Consider the following 24,277-nt stretch of genomic DNA (forward strand, 5'->3'; position numbering starts at 1 on the left):
TTAGAGTATCTCAAGCAGAGACGAGCTAAGGTCCTTATAAAGAAGATGCATTCTGTTATTATTTTTAGTCCAATAAAAGGTTCATAAGATATACAGATTTAGAGTATCTCAAGCATCCTGTACTTGTGTACGAACACTGTACGACTCAATATATCTGATTGTCATATTAATTGTGTCTGCAATTAATAGATCCACAACCAGCACCAAATTAAAAGATAAAGCACCTATGGTGAAAGAAGCATTAAAAATAAGACTACTCTGTTTCTCTATCTTCTTACATACTCTTCTCGGAAAGAAAACAATCAGATTTAAAATTATTGCAAGTTCATAAGAAAGGAACTGCCAGGCAAGTCAAAAGACTCAAAGCAACGGCAAGTGGGAATCAACATAATGCTGGTGCTTCAGTTAAAATTGTCATTCTGAGCGACTAATATCCAAATCTTAGTACCCACTCATACAAATCATACATCTCATTTTAAAGGTGTCCATGACAATTGCCAGATATTTATGTTTCAGCATATAAATTTTCTTACTTCACATAACTACCTATAGTTTAGATATAATCTACAGGTTGTCCATCACGAATATTACGCTTTGGTAACTTGACTCCTTTCTCTGCTTTCAATTTGTCAGAAATACCATCAATGGCAGAGTTTAACTGTGCTATCTTTTCACTCAAACTCTTCCGAGCAACCTGTTCACAGTCACATGTCAACACAGATATCATTCGTCAGCATAAAAGATAAAAGGAACCATGCCCTTTTTCCGGAAAGAGATTGATCCCAGAGTGTTCAGTCACAAAATTCTAGATAAGCTTCAACATCACTAATCAAAACTATCGCTTTACATGAAATCTAAAGGGAAAAGGAAATTAAGACAATGAAAGCATGAAAAAGTGATGCATTTCTATGTTTATCAAACAGAGTAAAATATATCTGACAACAACACTATACTGGAAAAGTGGAAAATAAGAAAAATGATTATGTTCAAATTTTCCACTTCTTCTGACATATTAATCATGGTAATGTTGAGTTATGAGAACCACCATGGATCCAGCCAGATCTGAGCCTCATGGTAGAAGTGTATCAATTTTAAAACCTTAGTTACCAATTCTCTGCTGAAATAGCCGGATGCTGGTTCTGATGCGTCTGGATGCTTGGGTGCATTAGGATGCTGCACGGATTCTCCCTGAAAGCGCATCCTGGGACTGTGGGTTCTTGGTGGATGCACTGCAGCGCATCTGGCAAGAATCCACAGGTCCAGGATGTGCTTCCTAGGAGAATCCGGAAAGCATCCGGGCCCATCTAGAAAGCATCCGCAGCCAAAACGCCTTTTAGATGTCAATTTTAGCATGTATTTAATTGATGATGATGAGAATGTGGATTTTTTTGAGAATGCTTATGATTCTGAATGACTGAATTTGATTAGTGAATTTGAAGTTGAACTATCAATGGTGAAGCATCATGCTATCGAATGGTTTATTGATATTCTTGTATATTTTTTACATTTCTCACACACAACGCATCCAAAATCAAAAAAAAAAAAAAAAAAATTCCACGCATCAGCACCCGCATCGGCATCAGAATCAGCATCAGTAGCTTAGGTTTAAATAGTTAAAGCAGATGCATATCAATGTTAAGAGAGAGGTGAATTGTAGACTAGACACGCATCTGGTCTGAATGTGCTCTAGGCATCAAAGTATTGCATGTAGTCCAATCCACCAGATATATTCTAAATAATGTCCAGATCAATAAATTGCATTCATAGAAAAAGCTGGGCAATAAGTAACTTAAATAGCTCCGAAAAATTTGTGGAATGAAAGCCTTCAACATTTACCTCCAAGCCTTCTTCACCATCATCTATGAGTTTTAGCACCTTCTTCTTTACCCTCTCTTCGGCCCACATGTTTTTGCTTATCTGTCAAAAAAACAAATCTTAGTTTATAATTGCAATCTAGATATGTAATCAACTAAACCATATATTGTTCAAAGGATAAACTTGAAAAAACATTTTTTGGTAAAAAACTTCTTACATGTGAAAATATATAGCCCAAAGCTCAAACTAATTTACAACCCCAAAGATCACAAATTATGAACAATAAATGTGAGGAGGCAAAATTACACAGTTTTTCCCATAAAATCTTCAGATATAAATTATTGACTATGAAACTAGATGCTAATTAGAATCTAACCTTACCAAATTCTGTCTTGTGCTTGTGCTTTTTTTACTCTCTTCTTAACATTGTGAACTGAACCATTAGTTTGTGATGTAATGTCCCCGTTTTGGTTGGCATCATTTTGCGTGCCAGATCAGTCTATCACGGACTCTCATAGACAGGTGGTTGTGATGAGAGAGTCATTCTGGCATTTATTTGGGGATTGGATGGTTTATTATGCTCTTGGAGATATTATTTATATTTTCATTACTACTTATATTGGGCCTACATGTTATAATTCTAAGTTGAGTTGCACTTTTTATTTTATAAAATTATTTTATTATAAAAGTGCATTATAATGGGATTTTATAATGGATGTTTCTAGAAGTTCTTAGTAACTTCTTAGAAAAGGATGCTTCTAGAAGTCCTTAGTAACTTCTTAAAAAGTAAATAAATAGAGGGCTTGGCCTCTCATTTGGACGGATGGGAATTGATGATTCTACTACCATTCTCTTTGAGCATTTGTGGCACCATCCAAGTCTGCAAATATTCAGCATAATCCTTGAGAACAATACCTCTCAAGAGATTGCATAACTGAGGAAGTGAAAGACCTTCTGAAGGGTTGTACTTTGGAAGTGGTATTCAGCCATTTCAAGTTGAGCTTTATTTGTATACTCAGACTACCTGAGGGTTTGAGTTTTAAAAAGCAAATCTGAAAAAGCAGTCTGAAAAAGCAGAACCGAAAAAGCAGCCCGAAAAAGCAGATCCAAAAGAGCAGTCTAAAAAAGCAGATCCGAAAAAGCAAAGCAGATCTGAAAAAAAGCAAGTGAAAAAGCAGAACAAAAAAAAGCAAGGTAGAAAGACAACATTAGAGATAATTATTACAGCCATCTACAACCAGGTTCCTTTGTTAGCATTGCATTTTAGGTGTTACAAGTTTCAGCTGTAGGTGTGCATTATACCAACACTATCATTTTTGTAATCCATGTAAATGCCAAGAGTCTTGGCCATATTTCATGAGCATTGTATTAGAAATTTCATTGCAATTAAGGAGATAATAGTCGTTGGTGTCATTTGAGCAATTCAATATCATTATTTATCAGCTAGTTAGTTTGCATACCAATTGTTTGTAAAAATGCCAGTTGGCTGTAGGTGTTCATTTCTCAAGCTTATATCATATATATGCATTGAATATTGCCAAAATTAGTTGCACATTCATGTTAGGTCATTGTTTAGTCAATTCAGAGTCTACTTGCAAGCATTCTTATTGATGCTAAGTGAAGGAAAGCGCCATAAAAGAAAACTGAAATTTTATATCAGTCATATGACCCTTGTATGCAAAGTTTTTTCTTGAACCTTTATCAGCATTTTGGGATCAGATTTGAGCAGGGTCATTACAGTGGTATCAGAGCGGTTTCCTGCCAGCCTGATTTGGGTTATTTCAAATTGAATTCAATTATCAGTATGGCTTTAACAGGAGACAAGGATTTGGAAGAAAGAATGCACAATGTAAAGAAGAAATTAGATTGTCCATTTCAACGAACAGAGGATCTTCTAAGAACTTTGGAGGAGTTGGAAACTTATTTAGGCAAGTTTGATCAGTCAAGACCCAATGCTATGCAAACAACTTTATCTCCAGCATTTGGTTCATTGGTTAAGCCCTGATTATTGAGACATCACGATGAGGTAATAAGACTTACAGCTCTCTCTTGCATTAGTGAAATCATGAGGATAATAGCTGGCCTTAATTCTTATGAGGACCAGATTATGAGAGAGGTGCTTCATGCCATGGTAAAAAACTTCAAAAAGTTGGACAACATCCGGGACCCTTATTTCACAAAGAGGGCAAGATTACTTGAAGTATTTGCAATGTGTAGATTTGAAAATATTATGCTGGCAATAGGTTGTATTGGTGACATTCGCAGGATGTTTAATACATTTTGGGATATTATGGACAAGTTTCATCCTAGCAGGGTATTGGCATCGATGCATTCCATCATGTTCACAATCTTGTTTGAGGGGGAGGCTGACATTTCTAAACTTTGGCAGAAGACTTATGGTATGTTTGGACAAAAGAGAGGAATTTGTCACCTATGGCATGTACGTGGTTAAAGATCCTGATTGATAGGCCTAAGGATCGTACCTTCCCTATGACAGGCAGAAACTTGTATGAGAAGTTTAACAGACATGCAGATTCAAAACAAGGAGACATTAGCAAATCTTCAGGTAATGGTTTATCTGCATCATCTTCACAGGCAGAAGGGGTTACAGATGTTGTGCAGGTAGAGACAGTTGCATTAGAAGGTGATATCACAGGCAAACCGGATTGAGTGATTGACACAGATAGTGATTCCAGTACAGTTGGGTTGGATGAAGTTACAACAATTGAGGATACTATCATGTTTGAGGATAGTACAGTTGATCAAAAAGTGAGCATTCAAGACTTTGCAGAAAATGAGTATCAGGCATAGTTGGATGCTTCTTCACATGAGATAGAGGCTAGTAGCTCTTCACTTGGTTTGGCAAGCCAGCTGAAGACAAAGGACAAGGATATTGTCGCGGCTTTATCTCATCATGACAGGATGCATGGATTGATCAAGAATCACATTTGGATGATTCAATTGCAAGAGAGACAGAAAGGAGTCACAACAGGGTCTTCTTGTGACGACTTACAACAGATCAAGGAAGGCATGGAGGCAATGAAGGTAACTTACATACACCTACTTTCAGATTGCGATCATCTCCTTAATCTTTCAGGGATGTATTTAGATGAATTGAAGGAGGAGGAGGTTAATCGGCTTTCTCATGAGCTGGAGGAACTCAAAATTCCTTGGTGTGTACTCAATTGGCTCTCCAGGATTCTGAGAGACATGTGGAGGAGCTTTGTCTTGAGGTGAGTTCAGTTCGGGAGTTAGCGCATATAGCAAGGACTCAGTTTTCTTTTATAGTCGAGTCACATGTTGATGATGATATGAGTATGTCTAGCATTCACACTCCGGATTCAGAGATTGTAGACAGGTGCATGAAGTCAGATGGTATTGTTCACATTACTCAGGTGAGAAGTTTACTTGAATTGCCTGTTGGTTTCCATTCATGGATTAGATGTTGGGATCCTTATCTTAGTACTTGGGATCATTTTGACCGGAGATATCTATCATTCTTTGGTAGTAGTATCTGTTGCACCATCATGAACTTGATTAGTAGTTTGCCAGGTGTAGTTCTCATCCATGCCAGCAGCTTGTTTGATGCTGGAATTAGTTTTTACACACCTGTGTTGGGCATTGTTCATGTATCTAATCGACCATTCTTGTCGGAATGGGTTGATGATCTCTCAAATATGACAGAGTTTATAGAAGAGTCCCAGGATCTGATTATTACAGATGACACCCAAGGGAATGTTGTGGAGAATTTTGAGGACTTAGTTTCCTCAGCAGTTTCTTTTGATATGGAGGTTTTTGATGTTGATGCTTCAGTCGCTCCATTTGATGATACGAGTTCAACAGTTGGTCTGCAAAATTTGGATGGCAGTATTACAGATGATAGCTATTCTGAGGTTACTTCTTTGGACAGTGTACCAGGGATAGAGTATAGGAGTTCGACCAGTCAGCACAATAATGTGTCTAGTCAACTGAGAGTTGGCGAGCGAGACATTTCTATCGCTTGCGAGCATTTCGATGCTGCTCGTCAATTGTTAGCAGTTTATGGATGGGGTTCTCCTACTAGTGATGAGCAAGGAGGCAGTTATCTTTCCTTGACAAAGATCCACTCTTAATGGGAGGCTATCTGGATTCTGAGACAGAATTATATGCAGTTGGTAGCCGACAAAGATTATCGTATGGAGTGGGGCAGTACAGCATATGACGCATTATTGGTCAAGGAAGATGAGGTGAGTGAGCTTACTCAGCAGCTCGAGGTGACTTTTGAGTTTCTTGAGAGTACACAGTTGGCTTTCAAGGAGTCACAATTTCGTTTAGCTGAGGTGACCATAGAGTTAGAACGACTTTAGTCTTTACCAGATTCTATACAGTCACAGATCGTGGTGTCTGGTGATCCGAGGATGTCCATGGTCGAGGTTGATAGAGGCAGTGGAGATGAGGATATATCTGTCCACGACACTAGTATTGGCATATTTGGTCCGTTTCCACTAGAGGCAGGTTCAACTGAGTTGAGCGCTACAGCTGAGCATTGTGGTATGTTTGACTTGGAGGGCACAGAGACTAGTGATGTTGTTGATTCTGCACCCTTGGCCATATCATCCTCTGACTTAGCTAATGATCAGTCACAGTTGGTCGTATCACGTCTGCAGGATGAGTCTTTGACTAAGATTGGTTCTTTTTACCGACATTATACTGCAGGATATGTTCATCGGTTTGCTTTTGATCCATGTGTTGAGGAGTTGATGACAGACAGGTTTGGTCTGGGCTCTCGTTTTTGCTATCTACCATGTAATGACTATTCACCATCAACAGTGCATGGGTGTTATGGTTATGAGACAGTGGTCGGTGATCTACAGAGTTGTGTTAACTGTAGTAGATGTATAGTGTGTGGATTCTCTGTATTTGGTGCAGTTTCATGTGGGAGTGGTCACCATTGTAGCAGAGTTGGAGTATGCATTCCGCATAACACGATGGGTTGTGTGGATGGTGTTTATTATGTTGACAGTTTGGGTGATCTACTCTACTTGGGGTTTGATGTTTTGAGAGTTTGTGTCTCGTGGGTTTTTGACTTTGGCAGTAGTGGATTTGGAGTTCAATTGCGCAGTGGTTCACGATCCATTCATGGTTTCCTCTTGGTTATATTTCAAAGGTTGTCGCAGGAGCATACGTTGACTAACAATAGTATGGTTCATGACTACATTTGGGATCCAGGTGGATTGACTGGTTTGTTGTTTGGCCATAGCTTGGGGACAAGCAATTTCAGGAAGGGCGGACTATAATGTCCCCGTTTTGGTTGGCATCGTTTTGCGTGCCAGATCAGTCTATCACGGACTCTCGTAGATAGATGGTTGTGATGAGAGAGTCATTCTGGCATTTATTTGGGGATTGGATGGTTTATTATGCTCTTGGAGATATTATTTATATTTTCATTACTTCTTATATTGAACCTACATGTTATAATTCTACGTTGAGTTGCACTTTTTATTTTATAAAATTATTTTATTATAAAAGTGCATTATAATAGGATTTTATAATTGATGTTTCTAGAAGTTTTTAGTAACTTCTTAGAAAAGGATGCTTCTAGAAGTCCTTAGTAACTTCTTAGAAAAGTAAATAAATAGAAGGCTTGGCCTCTCATTTGGATGGACGGGAATTGATGATTCTACTACCATTCTCTTTGAGCATTTGTGGCACCATTCAAGTCTGCAAATATTCAGCATAATCCTTGAGAACGATACCTCTCAAGAGATTGCATAACTGAGGAAGTGAAAGACCTTCTAAAGGGTTGCACTTTGGAAGTGGTATTTAGCCATTTCAAGTTGAGCTTTATTTGTATACTCAGACTACCTAAGGGTTTGAGTTTTAAAAAGCAGATCCGAAAAAGCAGTCCGAAAAAGCAGGTCCGAAAAAGCAGCCCGAAAAAGCAGTCCGAAAAAGTAGTTCGAAAAAGCAAAGTAGATCTGAAAAAAGCAAGTGAAAAAGCAGAACAGAAAAAAGCGAAGCAGAAAGACAACATTGGAGAAAATTATTACAGCCATCTACAACCAGGTTCCTTTGTTAGCATTGCATTTTAGGTGTTACAAGTTTCAGCTGTAGGTGTGCATTATACCAACACTATCATTTTTGTAATCCATGTAAATGCCAAGAGTCTTGGCCATATTTCATGAGCATTGTATTAGAAATTTCATTGCAATTAAGGAGATAATAGTTGCTGGTGTCATTTGAGCAATTCAATATCATTATTTATCAGCTAATTAGTTTGCATACCAATTGTTTGTAAAAATGTCAGTTGGCTGTAGGTGTTCATTTCTCATGCTTAGATCATATATATGCATTGAATATTGCCAAAATTAGTTGCACATTCATGTTAGGTCATTATTTAGTCAATTTAGAGTCTACTTGCAAGCATTCTTATTGATGCTAAGTGAAAGAAAGAACCATAAAAGCAAACTGAAATTTTATATCAGTCATATGACCCTTGTATGCAAAGTGTTTTCTTGAACCTTTATCAGCATTTTGGGATCAGATTTGAGCAGGGTCATTACATGTGAACACATATTCTTTTCTGCTTTAAACGAAAAGTTCGCTGTTCTTGTACGTATTCTAATTTCTTGATTGTCATGATTGTAATGTCTAAGTGAGATAAAACTAAAGATTATTCATGCTTCCAAAAGCAGGCTTTCGATGCAATCCTATCCAAAGTTCTAATCTATAATATGACAGTTCCTTACCATTTAAGTAATAGAATACAAGTTTAATAAAACTAATCCAAAACCCACAAGGTATTCAAACTTCTAAATTTATAAGTACATTTCTCAAAGTGTAATTTAGCACCTTGATCAACTGGTCAGAAGATCTGTGACACTTCATCAAGTTACGAAGTGTGTATCCTATTAAAGAAAAAGATGCAATCTCTTTTGTTAAAAGAAAATTACAATCAAAAGGGTGCCAATGTTAACAAATAATAATCAGCAACCACAATTAACAGCAACACCTTGTGGTAAGCAACCTGAAAAGTTCATAACAAAAGGCATATAAGTTTATAACAAAAGGCACTGGTTGATATTGTTCCTAAGAAGCCCTACAAAAAGAAAAGGTGTGATCTTATTATGTTTGGTGATGATTTTCAAAGGGTGTGATTTAGTTTGTAAGTGAAGAGATTCAATTAACAAATAAGAAGATATGACTCTTCAATGAAGAATCTATTCAGAAGGTACATATAGAGATTAGAAATGGAATTTTCATGTGTGATGTGTGATGTGTGTGATGTATGAATAAGAGGAGGGCAAATAGACAAGTGCACTAGATTGGAGAAAAAGGAATAGTATGATTATCATTTTCAGACTTGAGGAGAAGAAGATAATCAGCCGATTGTGGAAGTGACTGTAATCTTTTTTGTGAAAGATTCATAATCAGATAATAGGAAATAGCAAGTTTATAATTTTGCAGACTTTTCATCAGCTTCATTGTCGACTCGAGAAGGAGTTGATGTGCAGATATTGAAGGAGATTGTGATCTCCTTAGGACAACTTGGTGGGCAGATTTATGGCAGATTTAAGTAGAAATTATTACAGATTAAGGAAAGAGTTGTAGACTCTTGTGACTATAATTTTGAACGAGGGGTTGGTGCCTCTAAAATTGTAAAGAAAATATTATAACATATTATCATGGTTTTCTCCCTTTTGCGGTTTCCATATAAAAATTGTGCTCTTTAGTTGCTTATAAATAGGGGTTATAACTCAAGTAACAAAGTTTAAAATTTAAAAAAGAAAATGTTATAATGAACACCCTGCCTCCTCCCACCCCCACTCTCATTATAACTGTGTCCTCAACAAGCTTTAAGCAGAAGAGCCTTCTCTTTATGGACCACCCATCACTTTCATTAGAAACCAAGATCCTCTTCGCTGACTGATGTACAAACTCTAAGCACTCTCCCTATTTCACAGTTATCTCATTTACTCTCCCGTAATTATTGCTCATGTACTTAGCAGTTTCAGTAATCCTTTTGGGATTGCTAGATAGAAAATTTATTCCTTCAGGATATAACCAAGAAGAGTGCCCTGCTAGATTTTTTATTTTTTTAACTCTCACACAACTCCTAAGTAAATGTGACACTAAGCAATGAAAGTCTCTCTCTAAATAGCAAAGAACAGTAGTGAAAGATTGTAAATGTGAAAAGGATCAAGTATTAAATGTTAATTACTGAAAAGTCAAAGAACTGGGACACACTGCAACGTTCCCCTGAAAGTTTGTTCTTACAAATACCAAAATTCAATTGTTCTTTCATCTCTGTTTACCTAACGTCATTAAAATTTCAATGAAGAAATTATCAAAGCCTCCAGAAAGATCACCTGCGGTGCAAGCAAGTAACCAAGTGCTCCAAATACTAGGCCTCCAACAAAAAACCCACCAAGAAAATCTCCTACACCGCCTCTGTTATCGCTGCATTGTATATTAAGCAAGACATACCAACAATAAATTACAAGAAGATAAAAATGAACTATCCTGATAAACAAATGACATAAAAACAAGATGGTGTCCAAAGTACACAAAGACGCTAATACTTAACTCAGTGCAATCAAATTATTCTTATGTTTTTGTATGATTAGCCTTCTATATTTTAGGGAAATAAAAGAAAATATACAGAAGCATCTTATGGAAATGGCATGATGCTGAGGCTTTGTTCAAAGAAACTAATGGCAGCTTGAAAAGGTAACTAAGATATTACAAACAGACAATACTTGAAGTGAGAACAGGGTGCTAAATTTTGTTACACTGAGAGTTCTCCTACATGGGGCTTTGTTAAGGTAGGTTTTGGACTTGAGTACTAGTAAAAATTTTGACAGGTAATAAGCTAAATTTTAAATATAAAAAATCAAGCATAATGATAGTGGCTTGTTCCATATTTGTTTAATAGATTTGACATATGAAACTGTTTTGAGTTTTTTATTGCCAGCTGTTCCTTTCCAGTTGCTGCCGCAGCAATAATGAGTTCTAAAGCTGAGCACAGAAATATGATAAATACTATGTTTAGTAAATTAAACTGTTCTAGATAGACACTTGAATTTCGTGTTAGCTTTCCTAAATTTAAGCACAGGTGTCTGGTCAACTCTTCGACATTTTTAGCTTTTTTAATTTCTGCAGCAGCTTTAATTAGCACTTTGTTTCTACTTTGGGTGCCCAGGTCAGCAAGCCTATGTAGTAACAATGGGTGCTCTCTTTCTAAAATAGAGGAAATTTCAGAATAGAAAATATTCAAACAAAAATACAAATGTTCAGTTGTATTTCTAGGCTGAGATTGTGTGCAAATTTTTTAATCATCAACGTTTCAGACAATACTCCATGATCCATCATCAAGATGAGAGTATAAGAATGCAAAATAGAATAGATTGCAGACCAAAAACCTATAAAAAGAAGAGAGATGATAGGCAATAAAGGGGGGACATGGAAACCGATAGGAAGTCAAAAAAGGAAGGCCAAGCACAAAGATTCAAAAAAGAAATAATCAAAGAACAGAAGAAAAGACAAGGAAAAGAAAATGAGATGAAAGTAAAATTAAAAATGCAAAATATAATAAATAAATAGATAAGGACCACTAAACAACCAAGGAAAGAAAGAATTATGATGAAAAGGCAAAAAGGCCCAAATTAATACAGACTAAAAGTAAATAAATTAAATAATCAAAATAAATAATAATAAAATAAAAAGAGGTTAAAAATGAAATTAGAGCTAAAAGAAAATAAATGAATCAACAAAGAAAGAGGGAAAAGGGAAGAGAGCGAATAAAGAGAAAACCAAAAGCAATACAAGGAAAATAAATAGAAAGCAAAAAGATCATAAAGAGGCAGCAAAACGGGGACGAAGAGGCAAACAAGACAAACAAAAGAGCAAGGAGGCAACGAAAGGGAAAGAAGAGGCAAACAAGAGGGGGGGAAGAATCAAAGGGAAGGATGATGGCGATCCTTGAGAGAGGATAAAAGCAGATGCCAAGAAACGGTTGAGATTAGAGGGGTGACTGAAGATCACAACCGCCTCTTTCATCTTCCTCTTGAAGAAATTATCCTCTTCGACAAGGATGAGTGTTTTCCAAATAGAAGTGATGTTTGGTGGAAGATGAATGTTCAGCTAAGGCGGATTTGAGTACACGCTCATGTTTGATGTTGGCACTATGCTCCTTAATTCTTGTAAAAAAAAGATCTGACAGTTTTACCAATGTAGGGTGAACCACAAGAACAAAGAACCTTGTAGACGTTGGATTCAAAAAAGGCATCTTTCAAGTCCTTGAGAGGGGGTAAACGAGTTCCAAGTGTGGAAAAGGGTTTGAAGGCAACACCCAGGGCGAGGGACGAGGGGGAGGGGAGGGGGCGGGGTGGAAGGAAGAAAGAGGTAGCAAAAGGGGGATGAAGAAGCAAACAAGAGGGAGAAGGACAAGGACTCCAAAGATGCCTTTTTTGAATCTAGCGTCTACAAGACTCCTACTTGTGATTCACCCTACGTTGGTGAAACTAGCTGATCTTTTGTTACAAGATTTAAGGAGCACAGTGCCAACATCAAACATGAGTGTGTGCTCAAGTCCACCTTAGCTAAACATTCATCTTCCACCAAACATCACATCTGTTTGGAAAACACTCAAATCCTTGTCAAAGAGGATAATTTCTTCAAGAGGAAGATGAAAGAGGCAGTCACTATCTTTAATCACCCCTCCAATCTCAACCACGATGAGGAGTGGGCTCCTAGCCTTTCTTGGCATCCGCTTTTATCCTCTCTCAAGGATCGCCATCATCCTTCCCTCTAACCCTTTCCCCCCTCTCTCGTTTGCCTATCGTTTCCCTTTTGTTGCCTCCTTGCTCTTTTGTCTCTCTTCCCCCCTCTTGTTTGCCTCTTCGTCCCCCTTTTGCTGCCTCTTTTCTCCCGTGTCTTTCTCCCTTCCACCGCACCCCCTCCCCTCCCCCTTGCCCCTCACTTTGGGTGTTTTCCTCCCTCCCCCCGTATTCCCTTCCCTCTTTCCTTGTTTCTTTGGTTGTTCATCCCTCTCCGCCCTTAATTGTCTTGCCTTCTTCCTCATTGGGGGGCAGGGGCGGGGGGGGATGGTTGTCCCTTAGGCTTCCTCGTGCTTGCCCTTTGTTGCCCCCTCCTTGGCCTTGTTGGTTTTAATTTACCATTTTAGGTTCCTATACGCTCCTTTTGGCTCTTGATTTTAGTTTTTAGTTTTTATTTTGGGCCTTAGTTGCGTATGTATATGTATATATATATACTAGTTCCATTTTGCTTTGATTGCTTTATTGTCTTTACTCACATGCACATACATACAATTATTTATATAGATTTGTTTAATTTTGATTTTGCGATCTTTGTAGATGGCATTTCTTTGTTAATTTTATTGTTGCTAGCTCCCCACATTTTTACCTCCCTATATATCTATATATATGTGTGTATCTTTTTAGCATGTTGTTTTAGTTTTTTGGGGCATGTATTGTTATGGTAAATCAATTTTGTTGTAGTTGTATTAAATAAAGAAGATGAAAGCTCCTTATATAGATTTAGATAGACGGTATTTCTAAAAGAAAAAATTGTGAACTATAAATAGAAATAGAAACTACCTAATAAACTAAAGACTAACTAAGATGACCATTGAAGAAACATTATAATATTTAAATATTCTAATACCCTCGCTTAATAGTCATTGTCTAACTGTTGTCTTTTGGTCACAAATTCTACAAAACATTTTGCTGCTGCTAAGACCCTACCTAGATCTACAAAATGCTAATGATCAAGAAGCTAAAATTCGTCCATAAAAGAACAGAGTAGGGTGCCCAATTCTTCAGAATGTTTTGCAACAAGAGATAAGAGTCTGCCACTAACTCTACCATTAAGATGAGTGTGTCATTGACCCTCCCAAAATCAACAAAACATCTGACTAGAAATCATCATAAAAAATCAAACTTGATGTTGGATAACGAAGTTGCTCTTCCCTAGAGACAGAAACAAATATTGAGAACAGCTAGCACAATGTTTCAGACAAATCGGCAAACCCTCCAAACTTTGCAAATGAACACGATGCTTTAAAACAAATGACAAAAAGCCACGATATTTTAAGAGAAAAATCGATGAAAACCCAACACAATTTTTGAGGTGAAAATTTGATCAAAACCTAGCATGATTTTTGAGGTGGAAAATCAATCAAAACCAAACAATACAAAGCTTCGTTTTTTAGGAAAACGGTAAACCCAACAAACAATTTTTGAAGAAAAAATTATAAACCCATATGGGAATCCCATGCAACTTTGTGAATTATAGAATCAAAAAAATTTAAGGGAAAAATTATAGAAACCCATAAGAATTCTTTTTAAGAAAATAATTATAAAAACCCATTAGAAATTTTTTTAAGGGAAAATTTTATAAAAACCCATCAGAATTTTTTAAGGGAAAAATTTATGAAAACCCATCAGAACTTTTTAAAAGAGGCAAAACACGAGACTTCACATGGTAAACCAGCACATGCAACAAACATGTGAGTACATGTAACCCTAAAAAATCAAACACTTTTGCTACAACCAAGGAATCGCAGGATCAAAACCCTTAACCAAACTTGCGATTTCCAACCACAATCCTCGAAAACAAACCACAAAAGTTTCATAAAATGCCTCTAGCGATTTTTATTTCTAAAAATCGAAAAGCTGATTTCTGGAAAAAAAATTCCAAATCAAAAGAAACTCGAATTTTTCTTAAAAAATTTGCCATTTTTTTTTGAAATCTCATCAACCTACTCTAATACCATGTTATGGTGAATTGATGTTGTTGTAGTTATATTAAACAAAGAAAATGAAGCTCCTTATATAGATTTACAAACACAATGTTTCTAAAAGAAACAATCGTAAACTAAAGACAAACATAGAAAGTACCTAATAAACTAAAGACTAAGATGACCATTAAAGAAACATTATAATATTCTAATATGTTTTGTTATTCCTTAAAGTTTGACTCCTCTTTTTAGGGGGTCTTTATGATCTTTTTGCTTTCTATTTATTTTCCTCGTATTGCTTTTGGTATTCTTTTTATTCACTCTCTTCCCTCTTTCCTTGTTGATTAATTTATTTTCTTTTAGCTCTAATTTTGTTTTTAACCTCTTTTTATTTTATTATTTATCTTCTTTTGATTATTTAGTTTAGTTACTTTTAGTTTGATTTAATTTGGGCCATTTTTCCTTTTCATCATAATTCTTTCTTTCCTTGGTTGTCTAGTGGTCTTTATTTATTTATTTATTATTTTTTGCTTATTTCATTTTATTTTCATCTCTTTTTCTTTTCCTTGTCTTTTCTTCTCTTCTGTGATTTTCTTTTTCTGTATTTTTGTGCTTGGCCATCCTTTTTTTACTTCCTCTCGGTTTCCCTGCACCTCACCCCCCTCCCTTTATGCCTGTCTTCTCTCCTGTTTATAGGTTTGTTGTCTGCAATATCTTCTATTTTGCATTCCTACACTCTTACATTCTGATGATGGATCATGGAGTATGATCTGAAACATTGATGATTAAAAATTTGCAAACAATCTTAGCCCAGAAATACAACTGAACAATTCAAGGATTGTGGAAATCTTTTATCTTCAAAAATAAAAATATTATTCTGATTTCATTAATCCACTTGTTTTTTGTACTTGTTTATATGTTTTGGAGGTAAATGTACTCAAAAGAAAGCAGATGTAATTTGAAGTTTCAGTTTTGTGATTAGATTATTTAATGAGCACAGAATCCAGTTGCAATGGTCTGAATTTATCAGAAACTTTTTATATCCAACCATTTCTGTTACCAGTCATGCATAAGCAAACACAAATTAAAAATATCAACTTAATCTAGCATTACAGATTCAGTGACTGCTATCAAGAAGAAATTGTAAACTCAAGAACCGAGATCTGTTTCAACTCACATTAGGTGATAAGACTAAAGATAAGGAATATTTTAATCATATTTGAAATCAGAGAGCATTTCCACGTGACCTTCCTTCCCTTGTTAGATCACTGCTGATAAGCTGCTATTATTTCATTGATTTTAGGTATGTAATGTACATATGTTTTTCATATACAGACTGCTGCCAATGGATATTGGTTGTCTTGGCACAAAATAAAATGATTGTCATTTTGGAGAACGTTTAGACAATGCAAAAATGTAATCTCTTTGCTATTTAGTTGAGTAGATAGCACTGAAGGTCCACAGAATTGGGTTCCATGGCTGTAAAGGCACCTATAATAACCGATGTGATCTCAGCATCTTTGTCCATTATGCCAAAGTTCTACACCCAAGGCCAAATTTTTTCATCAATCTATGTTTAAGATAGCAAAAGACAAACACTTATTGATTGATTTTCTTAGTAAGAGATGACCATTTGCTCGAGAAGGTAAGGTACTCATCCTATTCCTCGACCTATTGAATGCAATCGTCTGTTAGTAGAACTACACTATAGAGGTAGGGTAGTTCAGCAGCCATAATTACTATCAGCCAATGGCCTGTTTGATCTTCTAATTTTTTGATCACTTATAAAAGCTTACCATTTAAAATATTATTAATTATTTTATCAATAATGGACTTACTGAATTATTAAGAGTTTATTTTTCTAACTATTATTAAAATTGGTGATAAGGATTTATTTAGTTGTAATGATGAAAAAGGCTTTTGTGATTTACTGGACACAGTGATATTATTATTAATAAATTGAATAATGAAATAAATACCCATCATAACATTCAAGTTGGCTAATTGACATTGTAGTATTTAAAATTTTATGGACCGGTTTTGTTTGTTATATGATGTAATACCTAATTCCTGTTTATCTATCTATCTAGATAGATAGATAGATAGATATATGCATAGATATAGATATGTGTGTGTACACACACACACACACACACAATTTTACCAGTGTTTAAAGTTGTGGTAAATCAATGTTGTTCTAGTTGTATTAAACAGAGGAGATGGAAACTCCTTATATAGATTTACAAAGATGATGTTTCTAAAAGAAACAATCGAGAACTAAAGACAAAAATAGAAACTACTTAATAACCTAAAGAATAACTAAGATGACCATTAAAGAAACATTATAATATTCTAATACCCTCCCTTAATGGTCATTGTCTAAATGATGTCTTTTGGTCATAGATTATTCAAAACATTTCATTGCTACTGAGACTCTCCCTGGATCTGCAAAATGTTAATGACCAAGAAGCCAAAATTCACCCATAAAAGACCACAGAAGGGTGCCCCCTTCTTGAATCTTTTGCAAAAGAGACAAGAGCCTGCCACAGACTTTGCCATTGAGATGAGTTTAGCACTAACCCTCCCAAAATAAGCAAAACATATGACCAGAAATCATCACAAAATAATAAATATCCAACCTGATGTTGGATAATGAAGCTGGTCTTCCCTGGAGACAGAAACAGACACTGAGAACAGTTAGCACGATGTTGAGGAAAAATTGACAAACCCTTCAAACTTTGCAGATAAGCATGATGCCCCAAAACAGAGTGCAAAAACCCATGATTTTTTAGGAGAAAAAACAGAAAAACCAAACACAACTTTTAAGGTGAAAAATCGATCAAAACCAACATTATTTTTTAGGTTAAAAATCAATCAAACCCAACAAAATCCAAGAGAGATAACACAGAACTTTGTTTTTGAGGAAAAGTGATAAAACCAAACAGATAATTTTTGATGAAAAATTTTAAACCCACTAGATTATTTTTGAGGCAAAAAAATTCAACCTACAAGCCACTCAACTTTGCGAATAACAGAATCAGAAATTTTTTGACGGAAACAATTATGAAAACCCATCAAAAAAAATTTCAGGGGAAAAATCTATGAAAATTTATCAAAAAAATTTTGAAGGCGGCAAAAGACGAGACTTCACATGCAAATATAACCAATATCATAAACTAATAAATCGCATTAAAGAGAACACAAGACACAAGGATTGAATGTGGTTCACCCAATCCCTAGTCTACGTCCACCAATAGCAAGTCCAATATTATTATTTTCCAATGATTACAATCCGAAATCCTTTACAACTCAATACCGCAGCAAGAAGCTACAATATCATCATCCATTATGAAATCCCTAACCTTAAGCCTTTTTATAGAAGTTTTTGCCACTTACAGAAGTAGGGCTAGAATAAATCGTCGAGTAGAAAAATAACAGCTAACGCCTTTTACAATAGTAATCATTTTTGGCTTCGGAGGTGCTGCCCATGAAAACCCCCGCTGGGGAGTTGCCCCTTGACCCCACCCTGTACTGCAACAGGGAGCGCTGCCCCCAAAGCCCTATAAAATAATCTACGAGGAAACCGCGCTAAATAAACCTCCCAATCTAATTAAGCTCTACATCACAACAATTTCCTACTTGGTGACTGATCAAACTCCACAACAATAACCTCCCACTTAAAGATTGATCAAACTCCTCAACAATAATTGGAGACCTATAGCTCTCACTAGAATATCAAACCACCCTGGACTTTGTTGTTCTTTTATTCTATTCAATCTAGAAGACCAACCAAAGCTAAAAAGGAGTTCAGCTTCTCCCTTGTTACTTCCTTGGTAAACATATCTGTTGAATTATCATATGTATGTATCTTCTCTAGCTTTAATTGTCCATCATCCAAAATAAACCGAATGAAATGGTACCACAACTGTATGTGTTTTGTTTTTTAATGTAGAGCAGATTTCTTTGCAAGATGAATGGCACTCTAACTATCTATGAACAAATAATTATCCCGCTGTGGCTGTCCCAATTCATCCATAAAGAATTGAAGCCATATCATCTTTTTGGCTGCCTCTGTGGCAGCAGCATACTCTGCCTCTTTAGTGGATAAAGCACTCACCTTCTGTAACCAAAAAACCCAGCTCATTGTTGCCCCACCAACAGTAAATACATAACCTGTAGTACTCCACCTAGTATTGATATCCTCTGCCAAATTTGAGTCAACATAACCCTGTAGATCAGTTGTAGAGCCCCCAAAATGTAAACACTTACTAGATGTTCCTCTCAAATATCTGAGAATCTATTTAATTGCATTCCAATGCTCAATCTCTGGATGACTCATATACATGTTAACAACTCCCACTACATTTGCAATATCTGGCCTAGTACATACCATGGCATACATTAAGCTCCTTACAGCTGAAGCATAGGGTACCTTGGACATTTTGTCCTCTTTGTGTGTCTTGGGACACATCTCCTTAGTCAATTTTAAATAACCATATAAAGGTGTGCTAATAGCTTTAGCATTCTCCATAGAGAAACACTGCAACACCTCCGCAATATAATTAGCCTGAGATAAAGTCAATTTTCTATTTTTCCTATCTCTACAAATCTTCATGCCAAGGATTTGTTTTGCTGCCCCCAAATCCTTCATAGCAAATGAATGTGCTAATTGTCATTTTAGCCCCTTAATGTGATCCATGTTAGACCTAGCTACAAGCATATCATCAACATATAAACATAAAATAATGTAGTTGTCATCAACTAACCTCTTAAAATAAACAAAATGGTTAGAATGACATCGATTGTAATCATGCTCATGCATAAAACTGTCAAATTTAAGATACCATTGCCAAAGTGCTTGCTTTAAGTCATATAAACTTTTATTCAATCTGCACACTAGATTCTCCTTACCTTTGACCTCAAATCCCTATGGTTGTGCCATATATATCTCTTCATCCAAATCGCTATGAAGAAAGGTTGTTTAACATCAAGCTACTCCAAATGCAAATTTTCAATTGCCACAATACTTAAAACAGTACGAATAGAAGTTCATTTTAACAAAAGAAAATATCTCATCAAAATCAATGCCCTTTTTTCTGTGCAAATCCTTTTACAACTAACCTACCTTTAAATCTTTTCTTAACTTCATCCTCTTCTTTCAGCCTATAAACCCGTTTATTCTGTAAAGCCTTTTTACCTGCAAGCAACTTGCATAAATCCCAAGTCTAATTTGTCAGCAAGGAGTCCACTTCTTCTTTCATTGCAGACTGTAAATGAATTAAACTTATATTAGACTGTATGTTCTTTTATCAGTTTTGATCAATCTTTAATGTGTGCAATAGATGTTATTCGCATTGTATGTAGAAGCACGATCTGTTGGTAATATAGACTTCAAGTCTTAGTCTCGATCTGTAGTGATGAATTTGATCTGTGATAATGTCAATCTCTAATTCTGAATCTCGACCTATAAGAACACAAAATTGTGACCTGCAAATGCAAATATAAATTGGATAACTTGTTGAGAATAAGTGACGATAATGGTTATTGATCCACTGTAGGTATTGATCATATATTGATTTCGATGTCAATACCATAATAGATGATGCACATATATATTGTCTTCAATAGATGCCTCTTAAGATTGGTCATGATCTTTCGATACAAGAGTCACGATTTGTTTACTAATTTAGTTAGTATTAACTAGCTAATCTGATCTCATACAAGATTTGATTAGTTAGTTAATACTAACTAATTGTGACCGTTTTATATATTCAAATCGATCAATCTGCAATAAATAAATGCATCGTATTTCATCTCAATTGTGCTTGGTCGGTATCTGATTAGAATATGTAAATATATATATATAGAATTTGTAGTCTCAAGAGATCCGACTGACACTATCCACTAACACAAACTTCCACTGAATCTTTGTATCCGCCAACATAACTTGATCATAACATTCAGGTTCACAAGCATCAGTTGGTAAAAGTGAGTACAAAGAGGGAAAAAATCTTTCTGAAGGTCTACTTATCCTTGTTGACTATCTAACATTCACTGGGGTATGTGGCATTTTGTTGTTGCGGTTGTTGCGGAGCATGAGGAATTGCTGGAATATCATCTTTTGGAGTATCATTCAGCACTAAATAATCATTTTCTTTCTTCTCATGCTACTACAACAAATCTTTGTAAAACACTTTCTCATTGAATATGACATCCCTGCTTCTTACAATTTTACAATTTTCAAAATCCCAAAGCCTACAACCAAATTCATCAATTCCATATCCAACAAATACACATTTCTTTGACTTCGCTTCCAACTTGGTTCTATTTTCAAAATCTATATGTGCAAATACTTCACACCCGAAGGTTTCGAGAAAAGAATAACTCCCCTTCTTACAAATCCATGTTTCCTCTGGAATACCACAACCCAAAAGAGTAGAGGGACTTCTATTGATCAAATATAAAGCGGTATTGACAGCCTCAGGCCAGATGTTTAAGGGCAGCCCAGCATGCAACCTCATGCTTCTTGCACACTCCATTATTGTCCTGTTCATGTGTTCAGCCACTTCATTTTTCCTACGGAGTCCTTGGAACAGTTTTCTATCTGTGAATACCATTAGTGGAGCAATAATCTTCAAATTCTTTGCTGCAATACTCACCACCATTATCAAATCTAAGCCATTTTAGGTTTTTACCAGTCTCCTTCTCAACCAAGCATTTTCATTTCTTAAAAGTTACAAATACATCAGATTTATATGTAAGGAAATAAACCCATACTTTTCTAGTTGCATCATCAATAAATGTAACATAATAATGGAAGCCACCTGAGCTGGTCCCCATACATCTGTATGCACAAGCTCTAATTTCTCATTTTTATTTTCCTTCCCATTCTTCACAAAACTCACTATTTTGTTTTCCACACACAACTTTCACAAAAATCCATAGACACATTTCAGACCTGGTAAAACTTTCTTTGAATGAAATAATTTCATACCTTTCTCACTCATGTGCCCAAGTTTGTTGTGCCATAGTGCTGTATCAAAATCTACTACAACTGTTTGTTCTCCCTGCTCAACTGCAGCAACTGTTCTTGAACATTCATTTTTCTCTTAAACAATTAAAGTAGAAGGAACAATATGACCTGTACAAAGATATAAGGTGCCTATTTTCACACCTTGTGCTACTACAAGGGAACCTTTTGAAACCTTCATATTTTTATCACTAAAAATAACTACGCAACCCTCATCACCTAGTTGCCCTGCTGAAATTAAATTCCTACTCAGCCTTGGAACATGTCTTACCTCATGTACTAGCCAATGATTCCTATTTAAGTTTTCCTATTATGCAACTTAATCTTAACTTTTCCCTTTCCAACAATCTAACAAGGTTCATTATCCCTTGAATAAACAAGCCCAAAATCCCCTTGGACATAATCAATAAAATAACCTCTATGAGGTGTAGCATGAAATGAAGCTCCAGAATCCAAAACCCAAGAATCATCAACAATTTCTAAAGAAAGAAGCAAAGCGTCCTCTTCGAATTTGTTACTTACCGCATTTGTCTCCTTGTTTCCATCTTGTTTGTCTCCTTCATTGTTCTTTCGAGTCCAGCAATCTTTCTTCTTATGCCATGGCTTCCCATAATACCAACAATCTCTTGGTCCTCTAGATTGAGATCTATTCCCCTTTGATTTTCCTCTTGATTTCCCATTATTTCTTGAGTTACTTCCTCTCTTAGTCGTTCTGCCTCTGCTTTGTGCGTTCAAAGCACTTTTTGATGTAGATCCAACTGAGGTTTTCCTACAAGTTTTCTCACTCAAAATAACAACAATCACATCATCAAATTTTAGGCTATTAGATCCAAAAACATAGTTACTCACAGCCATTACCAAGCCATTCCAGCTTTCAAGCAAAGAACACAATCAAGAAAGTCTCAATTTCTTCATCAAAATTAACATTTTACAGAAGATAACTCGCTAGTAACTGTATTAAACTCATTTAAAGCATCTTCAACAGATCCACCTTCTGTCATCTTCATATTAAATAAACGCTTTATAAGAAATACCTTGTTTGAAGCGGAGGGTTTTTCATATAGCTTTGCTAGAGTTTCCATCAACTCTTTCGTCGTCTTCACTTTTGTAATGTTAAATGTCACTGATGGTGCCAAGCATAATTGAATATTTCCAAGTGTCTTTGTATCTAAAATCTCCAAGTCCTCATCTGCCAAAGTTCTATGTTTCTTAGCTTTTCCTTCCAATGGCCACCATAAATCCTTCTGATAAAGATAGTCTTCCATTTGTGTTTCCGATAACTGAAAGTTCTGCCCATCAAACTTCTCAACCTTCAACTTACTCTTGTCTGCCATCACTCCCACTCAACAGTGAAACCTTCCTACAGAGGATAGCTGAAAAAAAACAAAGATAGTCTGGGCCAAAAAAAATGACAACACTCTGGCTCTGATACCACTTGTTAGGATTAACCATGGACAAAATTAACAATTACATGCATATATAACCAATATCAAAAAATAATAAATCGCACAGAAGTGAACACGACACAGGTATTTAACGTGGTTCACCCAATCCATGAGCTTCATCCACCAACAGCAGGTCCACTATTATTATTATCTAGTGATTACAATCTGCAATCCCTTATAGCTCAATACCACCGCAAGAAGCTACAATATCATCATCCATTATGAAATCCCTAACCCTAAGCCTTTTTATACAAGCTTTTGCCGCTTGCAAAATTAGAGCTAGAATAAGTCGTCCAATAGAAAAATAACAGTCAACGCCTTTTACAATAGTAGTCATTATTGACTTCAAGGGCGCTACCCCCGAAAACCCCCGCAGGGGCATTGCCATTCGACCCCACCTTGTATTGCGATAGGGAGTACAACTAGGGCGCTGCCCCTAAACCCCTGCAGAAATAATCTAGGGGGAAACCAAACCGAATAAACCTCAGAGTCTGATTAGGCTCCACATCACAACAAAACTAGTACATGCAACCTTAGATCAGAGACTTTTGTTGCAACCAAAAAATCGCAAGATCGAAACCCTTAACCAGGCTTGAAATTTCTAGCAAAAATCCTCGAAGGCGAACCACAGAAGTTTCATAAAATACCTCTGGCAATTTTTAATTCTAAAAATCAAAAAGCAAATTTCTGGAAAGAATTCCAAATAAAAAGAGGCTCGAATTTTTCTTAAAAAATCTCCCAAATTTTATGACATTTCATCGACTTGCTCTAATACCATGTTGTGGAAAATCAATGTTGTAGTTGTATTAAACAGAGGAGACGGAAACTCCTTATATAGATTTACAAAGATAATATTTCTTAGAGAAGCAATCGTGAACTAAAGACAAAAATAGAAACTAATTAATAAACTAAAGACTAACTAAGATGACCATCAAAGAAACATTATAATATTCTAATATTTAAAAATTAATACAGATGACCTCAAAACAAAACAAACCCCTGAAAAGAATATTTAAACCTATGTTTCACCTTGGAAAAAGATGAGAGGAATTGGCTCCACTATCTGTACTTATGTCATTTATAATTTTATTTTACATTGTAAATAAACAAATCATCTACTCGCTACTTGATTGAGATACCTGCAGCAGTAAAGAGTATTTTCCACAAACTTAAAAGATTTGATATGCTTGCATGTCTTTGGGCAAGATTCTACATGAAGAGCAATTGTAATTGACCCTATTATTTTTT

General features: G+C 35.8%; 1 protein-coding gene across 1 annotated transcript in view; it reads right to left on the reverse strand.

Annotated features, from left to right (window-relative positions):
* Positions 1-284: 284 nt before the first annotated feature.
* The window catches only part of LOC149541909 (uncharacterized), a 64,486-nt gene continuing 40,493 nt past the window's right edge, over positions 285-24,277 (reverse strand). The window contains exons 3-5 of the mRNA XM_089796964.1: positions 10,164-10,254; positions 1,837-1,917; positions 285-694 (exon numbers count right to left, since the gene is read on the reverse strand). Of these exons, the coding sequence (XP_089653090.1) occupies positions 554-694; positions 1,837-1,917; positions 10,164-10,254 (313 nt within the window). The 3' untranslated portion in view covers positions 285-553. The remainder of the gene's footprint in view (positions 695-1,836; positions 1,918-10,163; positions 10,255-24,277) is intronic.

Source organism: Cupressus sempervirens, chromosome 8, assembly GCF_028749045.1.
Source record: "Cupressus sempervirens isolate cs-2001-9-10 chromosome 8, ASM2874904v1, whole genome shotgun sequence".
Taxonomy (NCBI): Eukaryota; Viridiplantae; Streptophyta; class Pinopsida; order Cupressales; family Cupressaceae; genus Cupressus; species Cupressus sempervirens.